Source organism: Pomacea canaliculata, linkage group LG9 (assembly GCF_003073045.1).
Source record: "Pomacea canaliculata isolate SZHN2017 linkage group LG9, ASM307304v1, whole genome shotgun sequence".
Classification (NCBI taxonomy): domain Eukaryota; kingdom Metazoa; phylum Mollusca; class Gastropoda; order Architaenioglossa; family Ampullariidae; genus Pomacea; species Pomacea canaliculata.
In genome coordinates, this window is record NC_037598.1 from 9,690,423 (window position 1) to 9,705,047 (window position 14,625).

At 47.3% G+C, this 14,625-nt stretch overlaps 1 protein-coding gene across 1 annotated transcript; it reads left to right on the forward strand.

Annotated features, from left to right (window-relative positions):
* Positions 1–227: 227 nt before the first annotated feature.
* On the forward strand, positions 228–13,177 carry LOC112572567 (cholesterol 7-alpha-monooxygenase-like). Its single transcript, XM_025252307.1, is given in 7 exon segments — positions 228–263; positions 5,869–6,275; positions 6,541–6,647; positions 6,650–7,285; positions 7,288–7,509; positions 8,685–8,863; positions 10,582–13,177. Coding segments are annotated over 6 exon segments (1,533 nt in total). The 5' UTR covers positions 228–263; positions 5,869–6,195; the 3' UTR covers positions 10,891–13,177.
* The last annotated feature ends 1,448 nt before the right edge of the window (positions 13,178–14,625 follow it).

The following is a 14,625-nucleotide window of genomic DNA, read 5'->3' on the forward strand; positions in this document are numbered from 1 at the left end:
GAAAGGGGAGGGGGAAACTAATCGTAGATTTACTTTATATTACTTCTAAAACTAGACTCGCACGGAGCGCATTCACCACCACACACACATCGTGCGTAGGACTCCTCAATAAAGCCTGTCACTTCCGGCGATTTTCCATTGGCTGTTGTCTGAAGGCGGCTCTTGTCACTCAAGCGACTTGGCCACGCCTCTAACTCTATAAGAGTGACTCGTGGTTGGCTTCAAACATTCAAACCTTTGGATAGCTCAGGAAAAACACTTTTGTAAGTACCTCTTTTTTTCAAAATCAGCTTCCCTTACCTAAAGGTGTGAAAGTTGTCCAGTGTAGACAAGAGAGAAAACGAGGGCGAAGTTTTGTGGGACGTGCACACTGACTTGAGTTGCTTTGCTGTTGGCTCGCGCCTCTCAATTGTCGTCTGCTAAAAAAGCAAAGCTTTCGTTTGGTCCGCGACCCACGTGTCTGCTTCACTTACCTGCGCCGGCTCTGTTGTCGGAAGTGTCTTCTTGGCGGGTCGCTGGCTGGAGCGAACGAAGGTTGTTGTTCATCTTTCGTCTCTTGTGTCCTCGTCGCTTTCATCAACTGGAGAGAGAGAGAAATTTCGTATATCGATAGTAATGTGAGGTTAGAGTTCACCAGTCTCCGGACCTGACAACGTAAGTTTTTTTTGCTATGTTTCTTGTTTTTCCTCCACCCTTTCATCAACCCACCCCACCCTGTTTCTTCTAACCCCTCGTCTTCCGCACTCATCGAGTGAAATTATCGTGGTAATGAGAGACCGTGGTTGTGATTGCCCATGAAGTAGAGTTTACCTGTAATAATATACATGCTTATCATGGCTGATCGACAAGCGCGTCCCTTAGCGACTGAGAGATCAGTCGTATTTTAAGCTCCGTGACTCATGAGCTTGCTCACGAAGGTTTCATTCATATCTACGAACTTTTGTGAGGCTCGCATCGCCGTCATCCATCTTGTTCCTCACCTGAGGATGACACGTGTTTGCCCGCCCCCCTTTCTCTTCAGACCTCCTCCTAGTGCATCCCCGGCTCTAAACTGCTGAATATAGCTGTCTCTTCAAAAAAACGTGTCCTCGCAGACAGGTGAGCTGGAGTGCAGCTGGATAAGAAAAGCGCGGTGCGGAGGAGCGCAGCTCTCTACTCTTTCCCCCGTAGCATCCAAGCATACAGGTAAGCTGTTCAGGTGAGTTATTCACCTGTCTTACCGTGTGCTTCCGTCGTAGCCTGCCTCCCTCCTTCCTTCCCCGATCTCACCACCACTTTAACTTCCCCCCTCCCCCTTTCTCTTCCCCTGACGACCTCCGACCCTCGTTCCATCTGGAACCCCCTCGTTAGGGCGACTTGTAATCACCGGAGTGCAAGCCCAGGTTACTAATCAGCACACACAACGCCGAACAAGGTGTCATTACCTGTGCAAGTGGCTGTCCTCTCTCTCAGTGAAGTTGCTCTCTTTCTTTCTCTCTCTCACACACACACGGAGTGAGAGAGAGAGAAACAGCATCGTTCAATGTCTTCTTCAAGCGCTTGCGGCCCCGGCACACTTTTTTTTTATCGCTGAATTAGGGTCAGTGTCGGTGTTGTAAGCTGCACGTGGTACAGATAGGGCACGACTGACACACCGTGGGAACCAACTTACGTCTACAACTCTCGCCGTGAAAGAACTTCTGTCGCCATGTTTTTTGTCTGTTTATTTTTAAACCAAACGATGTGAGTATACATCTACATTAATATCGGTCATTCCTGTTTATATTCAGCGCGCGCGGTAAACACCTCGTTATAAGGACTCCACACTCCCGCTTCTGCAAGTATTACGAAAATATTATTTTAGCGAGAATAATTATAGACGCGAACGTTAGTGGCCTTGAGAGAGAGAGGGGAGGAGGAGGAGGAGGGTTTGCTTGTCGGTAATAGAGAGATGTGATTTGTCGAGGTCTGGAAGCTTGTAAGGTGATGCAACGCTTCGTTAGTCTTTCTCCGTTTCGCTGGAAACCTCCTAGACAGATAGACGCCTATGTCTAGAAAGTTCCTACCAGACTTGACGAGAGTGACGAAACCGTTTACAGAGAGAGAGAGAGGGAAAGAGAGAGAGAGAAAAAAAAATAGACAAGCAAAGCACTTTTATTTGCTGGTTAAAAGATCGCTCGACATGCTGTTGCTTAGACTTGTAAAACGGGGTCAGTTTATTTTAATGACTGGCAGCTGACGCAAACACCCAACCTGTCATCGATAGTTTATTTTTAACACCCTTGTCAAAATACGTCATAAGTTGCGCGGCAGTTGCGTGTGACCTCGCGTTTCATGGCCGCCACTGGATACTTGTCAGCGCTCGCCCGACAAACAGGTCCATGTACATGCTCCCACTGTACCACTCCCTCCACGCCAGACTCTCGGGTGGGGTCTGGGTGGGGTGGAGGGCAGCAGTCCATCGTTTCCGTTCGAACTCTGGCTACATTCTAGTTCTGACTGATGCCAGAGTCAGGTCGCCAGCTTCTGTGTCACCATGACACCGATACGCCGCTCGAGAATAAAGTCTGCACAACATCTGTTGGAAGTCCGTTTTTCTGTCTTTTTTTTTTTCTCCCCTAATTTTCTCTGTGTACATGTCTTTCCTTGTCTTCCTCGGCTGATAAAAGTTTATTTCTAGCGGAGGATTCATATGTTCACAGCGTCATTCACACCTACCATCAACCGACGGAATTTTTCCTTTAATCTCGCTCGTCAGCAACTTTTTCTAGTCGTAAGTGGAATTTGAGTTCAGACCCTGTCAGCAACTCATCCTGTGTCAGCAATATCCGATCCATTGATAACTGTATGCCACGTGGCTCATCGCGGATCTATCGTGTTGCAGGTGTTGCGATGATGATATGAATTTTTTTTTTATTATTATTTGGTGAAGTGATTAATCTTATTTTTTGTGGGGTTGTTTTCCCCCATTTTTACATATCTATATGAACGTGGTTTCCACTTCGTTGAGGTTTTCGATTTTCGACTGCACATCCCCATTGCGTGGGTTAAAAGCAAACTGAGGGTTGGCAGGCAGGAGAGAACGAGTAAGGATAAGCACACGGGTCTGTTTTAAAGCATCACCATGACAATGCATAAAACAAGGGCCTGCTCGCGTGAGTGTGTGTGTGTGGGGAGGATAGCGAAAAACAGAAAGGCGACGCCTGTTGACGGAAGCTGAGTAAAATCCACCCTGCCCCACCCCTCGACCCTTTCCTTTGACCTTTGACACGTCGTGTCACCTCCACCCGCGTCGCGGCGCCTGCTTCCAGACTCGGTGCTGGAAAAAGGAGTCTGGAGTTAAGGAAGCTGGTTTGGTCAACTCGCCGCGGAGGAAAAGCGTTTAGTCGACTGAGGTTATTTCCTGAGTTGGGCAAACGGTATTCCCACTACCTCACCCCCACCACCACCACCACCACCTTTCGACAGGTGAACGCACAGGTGGTGGTAGCAAGGGTTCTCGACACACAGCTGTGCGATGGGGAACCGCCCGGTGGAAGTAAGAGTGCCGATGGGAGGAGGAGGAGGAGATAAGTGTGGAGGAGGAGGGAGGGAGAGAGAAAGACCTCGTCACTGACTGCAGCCGGCGCGATGCTGTGTCTGCTTTGCTCCGGTATACACACACACGCACACGAAAACTGGCTCGGGTGCGCTGGCTAAATTCATAGCTGACACAACTTTGGCACACGTCGATGCCACTGACTCCCTAGTTACCAGACACGCGCACCACCCGAGATTTTAGCGAGAAAATAATCCCTTAGGTCGAAGGACTATGTGAGAGAGAGAGAGAAAGAGAAAAGAGCGCAGGGGTGGAGGGCAAGCTGGAAGATGAAGCTTTTTCACAATCCTGCTCTTTTTTTTTTTTTTTCATCCTTCGTCATATTTTCAGATAACGGTTATTTACCGATAACTTGCCGCGCGATCGAACTCCCCCTCCCAACTTTTGCCGCGCGGCGTTCTTCGACCACTGGCTTCTCCGCCTGGCGCCGCTCGCTGTTGCTGCTGCTGGTGGTGGTGGTGCTGTGCTGCTGCCAGACAGGCACGTCGCCAGTGCGGTGTTGTCTGGAAGGTTGATCACGTCACCCCACGCCCTCACCCCGCCCGACAGACACGACGGCCTCAAAACTTGCAACTCGGCAAGCTTGCCACTCGCCGCGGCAGAGCCTCCTCTCGCTCGCGCACCCAAATCACGTGGGGTCGCCCTCGTCGTTGTTTCTGGGCACAAAAAAAAAAAACAACAACTGCTGCCCCCGTAACTATGTCGTGTTGTCGCGGGCGGGGTAGGTGGGTGGAGGAGGGAAGTGCTGGGGTGGGTGAGGCGCTAGTGGCTAACGGAAGGAACTACAAACACAGGCCCTCCGAGACTTTTGGTTTAGTTGTGGCAACAGCGCAGAATGCAGCCCTACACACGGGCCGCAAGGCATGCAAAAAATAAGTAGGTGTGAGTGTTGGAAGACGTGTACTGCAGGTCTGTTGTAGGTCTCTCCGGCCGTTAAAGTACAGGCCCTCCTACGTAGCGCCGTTATCAAAAGCAGTTTGTGTCGAGGCGCCTGTTGACAACGACAATCAGGCCACCGTCACCTGCTTTCGTTTCCGACTTGAAACACCCAGCATCGTGCCGCAACATTCAAAATGACAGCGATGCCGATGATCAGGATAGGTTTTAAGAATAGGAATAAGTGACGATCTTCGTAACTTGAATGTAAAAAAAAAAGTTGATAAAATAAAGTTTATTTTTAAGGACGATGGCCATCAGGCGCGTGGGCGTTACAGTTTGTTTTGTTGGTCGAGTCCCGTTCTCTCGGTGATCTCTCTCCGATCAACATCTTCGCAAGGCGATCTGAAGGTCCCCACGGCTGACCTTTAAACTTGCTATTCAGGGTTGCAGCCGCACGCGCGAAGGCACGCGACAACAGCCAGGGGCCCGACGAGTCAATGAGACAAAAACCGACGGGCTTCTCCCCTTCCCCACCCCACGCTCAGCCCCCCTCCTTCCCTCGCCTTTCCCCACCCCCGCAGTCTGTCACGTGCCAACGAGCGACATGGATCCTTTACCTGGGACTGCCGCGCAGTCGGGGTGTATCGACCCCACGCCCACGTACCTTGATGAGGTGCACGAGCGCGCGCATTTTCCGCAGCGCACGTGGGAATTCGCGCACGCGCGCTCGCTAGCGATCGTTTGTTGGTCAAAGCCACCTCACCGTGAAAGAAAGTATATATAAATACATCGTCGATACCCGCACATGTCGCACTTCATCTACTTTGAAGCCGGCAGACAACAGCGAGGTTCTACCTACCCCGAAAGTGTCTCGGTTCCTTTTCATTCAGTTTAATCGGGTAGAGAAGTCTGGATCTGGAAGCTGGTTACTCCGTTTCGTAAAGAGATATTGGGTACAGGTGGATAATGCTTCAGTCTTGCATACAAGCTTATCTCCTTCTCTCTCTCTCAGTCTGTCTCGCTCTGTGTGTGTGTGTGTGATTTTATGTATATTTATCGGCGAGCACGTTCAGAAAGGGTTGCCGTGCATGGAAGAGCGAACATGAGGTGGAAAATTAGGATACTCTCTTGTGCCCGCAATGCGGTAGCCGAGGCAGACGAGAGAGAGATAGAGAGAAGAAGAAACAGTTTGCCAGCGCTCAGCTACAATTAATATTTCACATGCCCTCGCTTTTCGAGATCATGGAAATCAATGTAAGGGTTAGTTCTCCGTCGGTCAGATTGGGTTTGAGTCGTCTGTTTACTCAACAGGCAAAGCACCTGCTAGAAATAGTTTGCCCCGTTCGCGAAGCAGCCGAGGGCGCTCGCCAATGCACTCCCCTCTTACTGTTGTTTGCTTCTGTCCACAGAAGAACAGCCAGAAAAGAGAAGTAAAGCGAGATCACGTGAGCCTGTGAAGAAGTCAAAGACAACAAGTCGATCGAAGACTAAAGAGCAGAAGCCAGACAGACAGACAGCAGCCAGCCAGACGTGTCTGAAGAGTTGGAGGAAAAAATTCTCGCCGAGTCAGCATTCCTAGGACGCGGACCAGGTATACAACAGGACCAGGAGCGAAAGAGCGACGAAGAGACCGTCTGACGACGAGTAACATTCTTGTCCGTCTCATTGCGAACGTTATCGTCATTTACAACTTCCTTCCTCAACTATCAACGAGGACAGCAACAGAAGCAGCGACAACAATGGTGGCCGTTGCTGTGTACCTTGGCATTGCCGTTGTTCTTCTGTGCGTGGCCTACTTTCGCTTGATCTTCCGTGTCAGGTAAGAGGAATGAATGAAAGAAAGAAAGAATAAAGTTCCTTCTATGTCGGCTTACAATGGAAAGTGAGATCAAACACTAAGTATTAGTAGCTGGGTGTAACGGACTTTACACAAATTCCAGATAACTCTTTGAGAGAAAGAGAGAGCAAATCTGAAATGAAGATCCATTATCGTCTGTATAACATTACTTTCAGGTTTGTGTATTTAAATTATGTTTTAATCATTACATGTAATAATTTAGATTTTTTCAAATCGTGTCTTGCAGGCGAAACGGAGAACCTCCCTACGTGCCCGGGCATTTTCTGTGGGGCAACGGCGCCGAGTTTTCAGAACATGCCGTGCGCTTCCTGCACAAGTCTCAGAAGAAGCTGGGCACATCTTCACCATCCGCCTCCTCAACCAGTACCTCACCATCATCATGGACCCACACTGCTACGAGAAGTTCGCCAAAGAGAAGAATTTCGACTTCGACCCGATCCAGAAGCAGGTCAACAACAATGTTTTTAGCTTCGAACTGAAAGGTGCCCGCAAGATGATCAGCGAGGCGGGGAAAAAGGTTAATGGCCGGTACTTGAGCAGCGGCATGGAGAGCTTTGCCAAGAACCTGCAGGATGCCTTCAGAGTTTTCACAAAATCTTCAGCTTCCAATGCAGACTACAATGGCAATGTCAGTGCCGAAGGGGACGCCGGTGCCGAATGGCGGCGAGAAGGTCTTCGTATGATGACATCGAAGACATTGTTCTCGGCTTTGTTCTACACCATCTTCGGGCGAAGCGTCGACCCCTCAGGCGAAGAGAAAGTAAAGGACTTTAACCCGCAAATATTCCACGAGAAGTTCGACATCTTCCACAAATTCTTCAACTACCTGTGGATCGGGCTGCCAGTCAACCTCTTCCCCAAGGCGTGCGATGCGCTGAAGGTGCTCTGCCAGCAGCCTACCTCCTACGACATGTTGCAACGCGACGGCGTGTCCGACTACATCAAGTTCTCTACCGAATACATGCAACAGCAGGGCAGTCCGACCAAGACATCATGGGCCATAACCTGGTCTTCTTGCACGTCAACTACAACTCATTTCGCGTGGCCTTCTGGTGCGTGTACAAGATGGTGGAGGAGCCTCACGTGCTGCGGGACCTGGAGAAGGAGCTCCGCGAAGCTATTGAGGACAGACAAGCAGAAAAAGACGAAAGCGTGGCCTTCACCTTGGAGGACATCGACAAACTCCCTCTTCTTGGTAAGCAGACCATGTCCTCTTCTCGTTTTCCCCAAATATATTGAATTTTTATGTAAAATCGTAAGACCTAGACATGACTTCTCAAATATGCCCATGGAGAGATAAACCTCGTCAACTCCCCAACGATAAATAAACATTGAACTTTTCATTGAAAAAGAATTTCTGCGAAATTCACACGGCGCGAGATAATACCGTAATTTCGCCGATCACGCATAGCGTGTCTCTCCAAGATCTTCTTTGGCGAGCAGTGGGCGAGAGACAGAGATGGGTAGGTGGGTGTTAAACTAAAGAGAGAGCTATTTCTCATAAGCTGTGCTATCATTCTTAATTTAGCACACCACCGTTACCGCCTTTAGCCTTATCGACGGCTTCTACTAGACGGCTGAAGCGCAACTTATCTGAGTTTTCAATGCGGTGAATCCACAATTAGCTCAATCTCAAGGCGGCGTGACGCCATCATTTTTGCGCATGCCCACAGGGTGGTGTTGTGACGTGACGTCTTGGGTGGATGCTGGATCGCGGGTCCTGACGTTGAAACGCCACGTGTGTGTAAAAACACTTCGAGCAATTATTATCGGGGCTGCATGCTCTTTCCCTCACGGGAGAATATCCGCCTCCCTCCTTCATCCTCCCATCAATATTCAGGCGAAGATGCTATCATCTGTAGACTAAACTCTGCTGGTGTATATCACACATACATTGGATTTAACGAAGCTAATACGATAGATCCACTTCTGGAAAGTGTTCCATTAAAAAAGAAGGAATTAAAAAAAGGGGGGTAGCTTGATTCACTTGAAGTTTATAACATCCCTGATGATACCCAGGCATCGTGGAAACAAATTGAAGCAAATGAGAAATGTCGACCATCTGGGCCAGTATGTACAGGTGACGTCCACCCACCCAATCGGTGTCTCTAATGCTTTGTTAGAGGATATGATGGCGGTATATTTCAACATCGATGCATTTGATGGCTGTTAATCTCTTTTTTTGTGGCTAGGTTTTTAAATGTCGCATCGACAGCAACGTGTCTGATCCACCATTTTCTTGTCCAGGCTTCCCCTAGAAGAGCATATCCCAAACAGTTTTAAACGGAAATGTAGCTATGTTTTAGTGTCCATTGTTGATGGTCGTAGTTCTCGAGAACAGGTTGTATATTCCAGAATTATTTTTTTCAGATTCCTTCTTGAAAGAGACCCTGAGAGTGACAAGTGGTGTCTTCATGGTCCGTTACTGCTCCGAGGATACAGATTTTGAAATGTCCAACGGAGAAAAGTACACCGTACGCAAAGGAGACCGGGTAGCGATGTACCCACCTTGTATTCACATGGACCCTGAAATCTTCGAGGATCCAGAGGTAAGCATCCCTTCCACCCTAGACTTTTTAGGGAATCTGTTATGTTACTAAGTATATAGCTAGGAGACTATTCTTGTCAAAACTTGTCACGTTTGCAAAATCCAAGTTAAACCTCTCTCTCCTCTCCTTTACAACCGCTCCTCCCCCAAGCTTCGATCTGGGAGTAAAGAAATGGCGTTTTCCAGAGGACAAGCAAGGTTTCTATTGGCTGACAGCCCAACCTTTCCCCCTTCCACATTATCTTCCCTGATCTCACACATTCTCAACGGCGTTCCCTGGAAATGTGAGGCACAGGCGTACTGAACTAACCCTGCGACAGGTCCCCGAGTGTGTGCGAACAACAAGCTCGCCTTTGTCCACAAAACATTTCGAGCTCAGCAAATGTTGCCCCACGCCGCCGGCGACCCACAGAAAACCGGAAGAGAACCGTAGGACACTCTCTCGCTCTCTAGCCAGAGAGAGAGAGTAATCGCATCGGACAACTGCTAATAGACATGGCCGCCGGTCACTGATTGATTGCTCTACACATCTCGTTGCCGGACCGGCGGATGCGGGCTAAGCTGACACAGCGGTAACAAACTGGCGGTCGAAGCAGTGGTTGAGGTTCCCTGACGACTGTGTTAATGAAAGGAAGGGGGAGAGACAAGAGCTGATGAATGAAAAATGTGGACTGGGAGGTACATGGGAACCAGGTCAGTTGGGCACTTGAAATTAGAGGCCAAAAAAAAAAAAAAAAGGACTGCAGAAGAAGAAGGCGGGAGCACTTAGAGAAGACGTCCATATGACAACCTGAAACCATGTCGGCATCTTTGCGTGCAGCCGATGAAATTTTGTTTTCACCTTTTGATGTCAAATCCACGATATTAAAAAGTCAGAGTTCATAGTGGTTAATATCGAAGAAGAGCAGCACGCACGCACGCAGGCATCCAGAGAGAAAGGGACAGAAGGGGCTCAGGTGGTGTTGGAATAAAGACAAGGGGCCGAAAGTCATATACCTCTAACACGTCTGTAAGCTGGGTCCCGTGGTCAGTGAGTGTGGAAACTCGGTCACCTGCCGGCGCACGAGACGGAACAACTCACTTGTTCAAATTCTCCATGTCCGGCAGTTGTCAACACAACGCCGCGCAGCACTTCGAGAAGCCAAGAATGGGACAGATTGTGGCAACAGAGAGAGAAAGAAAGAGAGATGAAGCAAGAGCACAAGCATCTTGTGTAACGCCAAGGAGTTGACCCCTCTTTTTCTGACGAATCTTTGTAATGCCAGTCTCCTCCGGGTCACCTCCCTCCAGCTGGAGTTTGCCTCGGACACGATCTTGCTGCTGACGTGCCCAGCCTGGGTCTCGCAGTGCGCTTTTCATCCCCACCCTTCCCACCACCATCCCCGAGTCTTGAACTTGAAAGACTGGACTCAGGCACGAGACAAACCCACCCCCTTTCCAGTCACCTTCCAGATCAAACGAACCCCGCGAGCCCACGTGATGTGTGACGTAGACATCACGTGAATAAACACCTGCTCAGATTTAGCCTCTTTAGCTGTTTAGGCTCGAAATACTTGCGCTGGAAAAGTGTCTATTTGCATATTGTCCACCAGATGCCACCTGGATTTTTTTGTTGTTTGTTTGTTTTGTTTCGATTGCTTTTTTAGTTTCAGCTGCTTTAACGATAGTAAGGGTTTATGATGGAGCCTTATATGGATTGGTTTTTCTCTTGTGTGGCAGGTTTTCAAGCACGACCGCTTTGTGAACACAACCTTCTCGAAGTACGAGAAAGAACTGAAGAACCCGGTCTTCACCTTCGGCTCGCTGTGTCCCGGCAAACGCATCTCCATGCTGCAGACCAAGTGGTTCCTGATGAACCTCATCAACTCCTTCTCGCTCGAGCTCCCCGAGGGTCAGAAAACGTCTCCCAATACGGCGTTCTACGGGCACGAGATCCTACCACCAGTCAACGACGTGCAGGTTCACTTCCGGCCGAAAGAGGGCGCCCCGGTGCTGGCCTTCTCTCCTCGTCGCTACTACAGCTCGTGAAGTTGTGGCTGCGCGTCACCAAGGTCCACTTCCGCCCTCTTCCACAATATTCCCCTCCCTACTACTGAAGAGAGACCCCCTCCTTCACCACTCGCTTCCCGCTATCCGATTCTCAACTCTCGGACATTTTTGACTATCCTTGTCGAACGAAACGAAACCACAGGTGCAAGACATTTTCGTGCATGTGAGATCTGACGTTTGGACAACGCGCGTGCCGCGTGCTTGCTCCCTGAACCCCGGAGTCTGACACCGTGCAGTTAGCTTTGTTATATGCTCATTGTTTATATAGGGTACACGTTTTACCCTGATCTCTCCTTTTTTTTTTTTTTTTTTTTTTTGTTTCCGAACTAGGCACAATGCAGCGGACAGTTTGTTTTACAGCAAAGAAATCAGTTTCGATCATCTTCCTTTTTTTTAACTATCACCATCGTTGTCATCGCCTTCACCATTATCTGCCATCAATCATCTATCGAGAAACTTCAGCGAATTGTCAAATCCCACTCAAAGACTACCGAGTATTGGTCTGTGTGGTTAATATAATCACTTCCCTCTTCGCAGAAGCGACTGAAAGACAGTTGCAAGACTCGGAGGGAGGGAAAAGAAGAGACAAAAAAAAAACAACAAAAAAAAACTTTGCAAGTGACGTTGTATTAAGAAGACGTTTGGGGTGTTTCCAGATAGTATTTTCGTGCACAGAGACAAAACCACACCTGTGTCTGTAGAGTGTGTGTGTGTAAGTATATTCATACCGGCTGTACCATATATGATCCTCCACAACGGCACAGCGCCCTAAGACATTGGCGCTGCCCTTCTGCTGTCTTGCAAGCAGGACCGCACCATTTCAACGTTTTATTTTTCTTGTTTTTTGGGGGTAACCTGACAACAACGGATCCTGAAGGTCCGACACCCACGCCTTTATCCCGAGGACCCGCTGTGAACAAAAAAATCCGTTGTCAGGTGTTACTATATCCGTGCTGTGAGACGTTGCGCAGTCCGATGCATTTATTGTCTTTATATCATGCTTCTGTACGTTGATACTCATAACTACGGGTACAAGTGCAAACTAATGAGAGAGAGAGAGGTTTGGAACCCGGACCAGCAGGCATTGCGCCACGTGGGCGCGGCGCCGGGGCCTCGTCGTACCTCTGTACTGTACCGTCATTGGTCGATGGTGGACTGACATAGAGGAGAGAGAGAAAGCAAGGCTACAACAATCATTATCACTAGCAAACCTTCACTTTATCCTTCCACCAACATCCCTGTTACAGAAAAGCGACCTCCTTCTTTCTTTCTTTTAACCATCCTACTCTCCAAGTCTAACCCGTGTTGTCGGGTGGGGAAAGCTGCAGGTCTTGAAGCCATGACTGCTTTGTGTCCAGGGTAGACTTCTGCTCAAACCATGTTGACTGTGACTGCTGTGTTCGTGAACGTTCATACAGTCAGATTGTGACACTGAACATACACCTGTCATTATTATTTTTTTTTTTTTTTTTTTGTCTTTTATCTGGATCCCTCATAACTAACCTTCTCTCATTCTTCACCGTTTCTTTTTGCCAATTTGTCCCTCTTATTTCTTTATCTCTCACCGTGTTCCCCAGCACCTTTACATCTCTTTTCCGCTTTTTTCCACCCAATTTTTTTAAGGGTGTGAGGGAAAGGTGACAGACTGTGTGCGTCCAAGAGACATGAGGCGTTGGGAAGCGCACTATTTTTCTTGTTCACGTGATGAGAGCACAAACGATCAACGCGCAGTGATACATTTTGTTGGTCATGGGGTTGTAGTTATTAACATTTGAAAGTACTATATCATGTGAACTGAATCCTGCCGCTGGTATACGTACCACAAACATAAAATGTGTTTATATATATATAAATTCTACATGTCTACTTAGTTCTTGCTGTTTTTTTAAGAATAGTCATTTCTTTCCATTTATTTCAACAATTTTACAGCACCTTCGTCGCATCTTGTCGGAACCATATTAAGTTCAATTTTATTGTTGTTCTAATTTTTGTCCTGATGTATTTATAGGTTTTTTTGTTTCATTTTGTCTTAGTTTTTTATATCGCCAAGTGAAGTGTGTGGTTGTGATGCAATGTGATACGGAGTGAAAGGGACAGAACTCGCGCTTTAACTTATTTTGTCATAATCATGTGTATAAAAGTCAGCATTCTTAACTTATTTCGACGTGTAATGTTATTTATCATGTCCTTTGACCCGAAACTATATCACAAAATTGAATTTTAACTGGTGCTGCTGATGAGAAATAAATAATTTATTATAAATAAATACATGACGAGTTTCTTGTGTTACGGTGTGAGGTTGTGTGTCTGTAGTTGTGTGCGTGTGTGTGTGTGTTGTATGAGAATTGGGGCGTGTAAGTCTGTGTGAACGTGTACATAGATGTGGGAGCTAAGGACTAAGAGAGAGAGAGGCGTTAAAACAAACAACTCTACAAATCCTTAGAAGCAGTGACTACATATACTCACCTACAGTCGTAATAGTTAAACATGTGAACACCTTTTCAAAATCTCTTCCAGTTCCTCCACCCGCCTTCAAGAATGAGTTCCCAAGTAACGGTTAGGAAAGTCTCAAAGGACGGTTACAAAAAAGAAGTAAAAAAGGTTGGAATGTCTTCTACTCGTAGCTTTGTCATTCAAAATGTTTCTCCTCAACCCATGACGGACATGTTTGACCAGAGGTAGTGGTCTAAGGGAAACAAAAATCATAATGTGGTACATGAAGTTATAGTGTCCACTCCAAGCTTATGTCTAACATCAAAAAACCGCCCTAACCTTAGATAGTCATCTAAAAAAGCAATTTGATCACGTGGTACAGGAGACCAAATCCAAGAAAGTGTTTCTCCTGGACTGTGCTGGTTACTAGTTTTAAAAGAAGAAGAACAAGTTACATTTTAAATAAAGTATCGTACAGAAAAAAAGTTCATCGGTCGGGTATTTCCTCACACGCCCGTTTTGTGAATAATATTGACCTGAAGGTAGATGGTATAGTATGGTAAATGCTGTACTCAATGAGTAATGTGCTGCTCCTGTAACTTTAATACTCATTGAACTGGTGCAACTAGATCCTATAAAATACAACTTTCATTGCAAGAGGCAAAGGGGGAGTGAATGCTGCGCCCGTATCCTCTTTCTTTACACATTTTTTTCCTTCCAATCCTTTTTCTTTTTTTAACCCATCCTTTGTACATCCATGTTTCGTTTCCTCCACTACTCTTGTCATACACGAATGGCTTCAGTCAGAAGACATCCAGTCAGCGAGCAGGTTTGTAAGCACGACCGTCCGTGAATATGACCCTGTCGCAGTCCTACAAGGAGGTCAAGAATTTCGTCTTAACTTCCGTCGTCTAGTTTTTGAGGCCAGGCGCCAGGGGAGTTAATACTTCACACACATGCAGCTACCCCCCCCCCCTTTTTTTTTAAAAAAAAAAAACAAAACTAAAGCGAATTCCTTGTCAGATTCTGTTGTTGAATGCCTTCTCTTCATCTCTTCACATCAAGTCGCTCTCGCCGCTTGCACAGTTGTCTGCCCTTGCCAGTTTCAATTTCAACTCTTGGAGAAGAAAAAAACACGGAGGGAAATTAACGAAAGGTTTTTCTACGCTTTGATCCTCCTACACAATTCATTAAAGCATTGGAATGGATGTGATGATCGAACAAAGCTCATACCAGTCTCCCAGAATTACCTCAAGAAAACTTTTTTTTTTTAAATTTTTT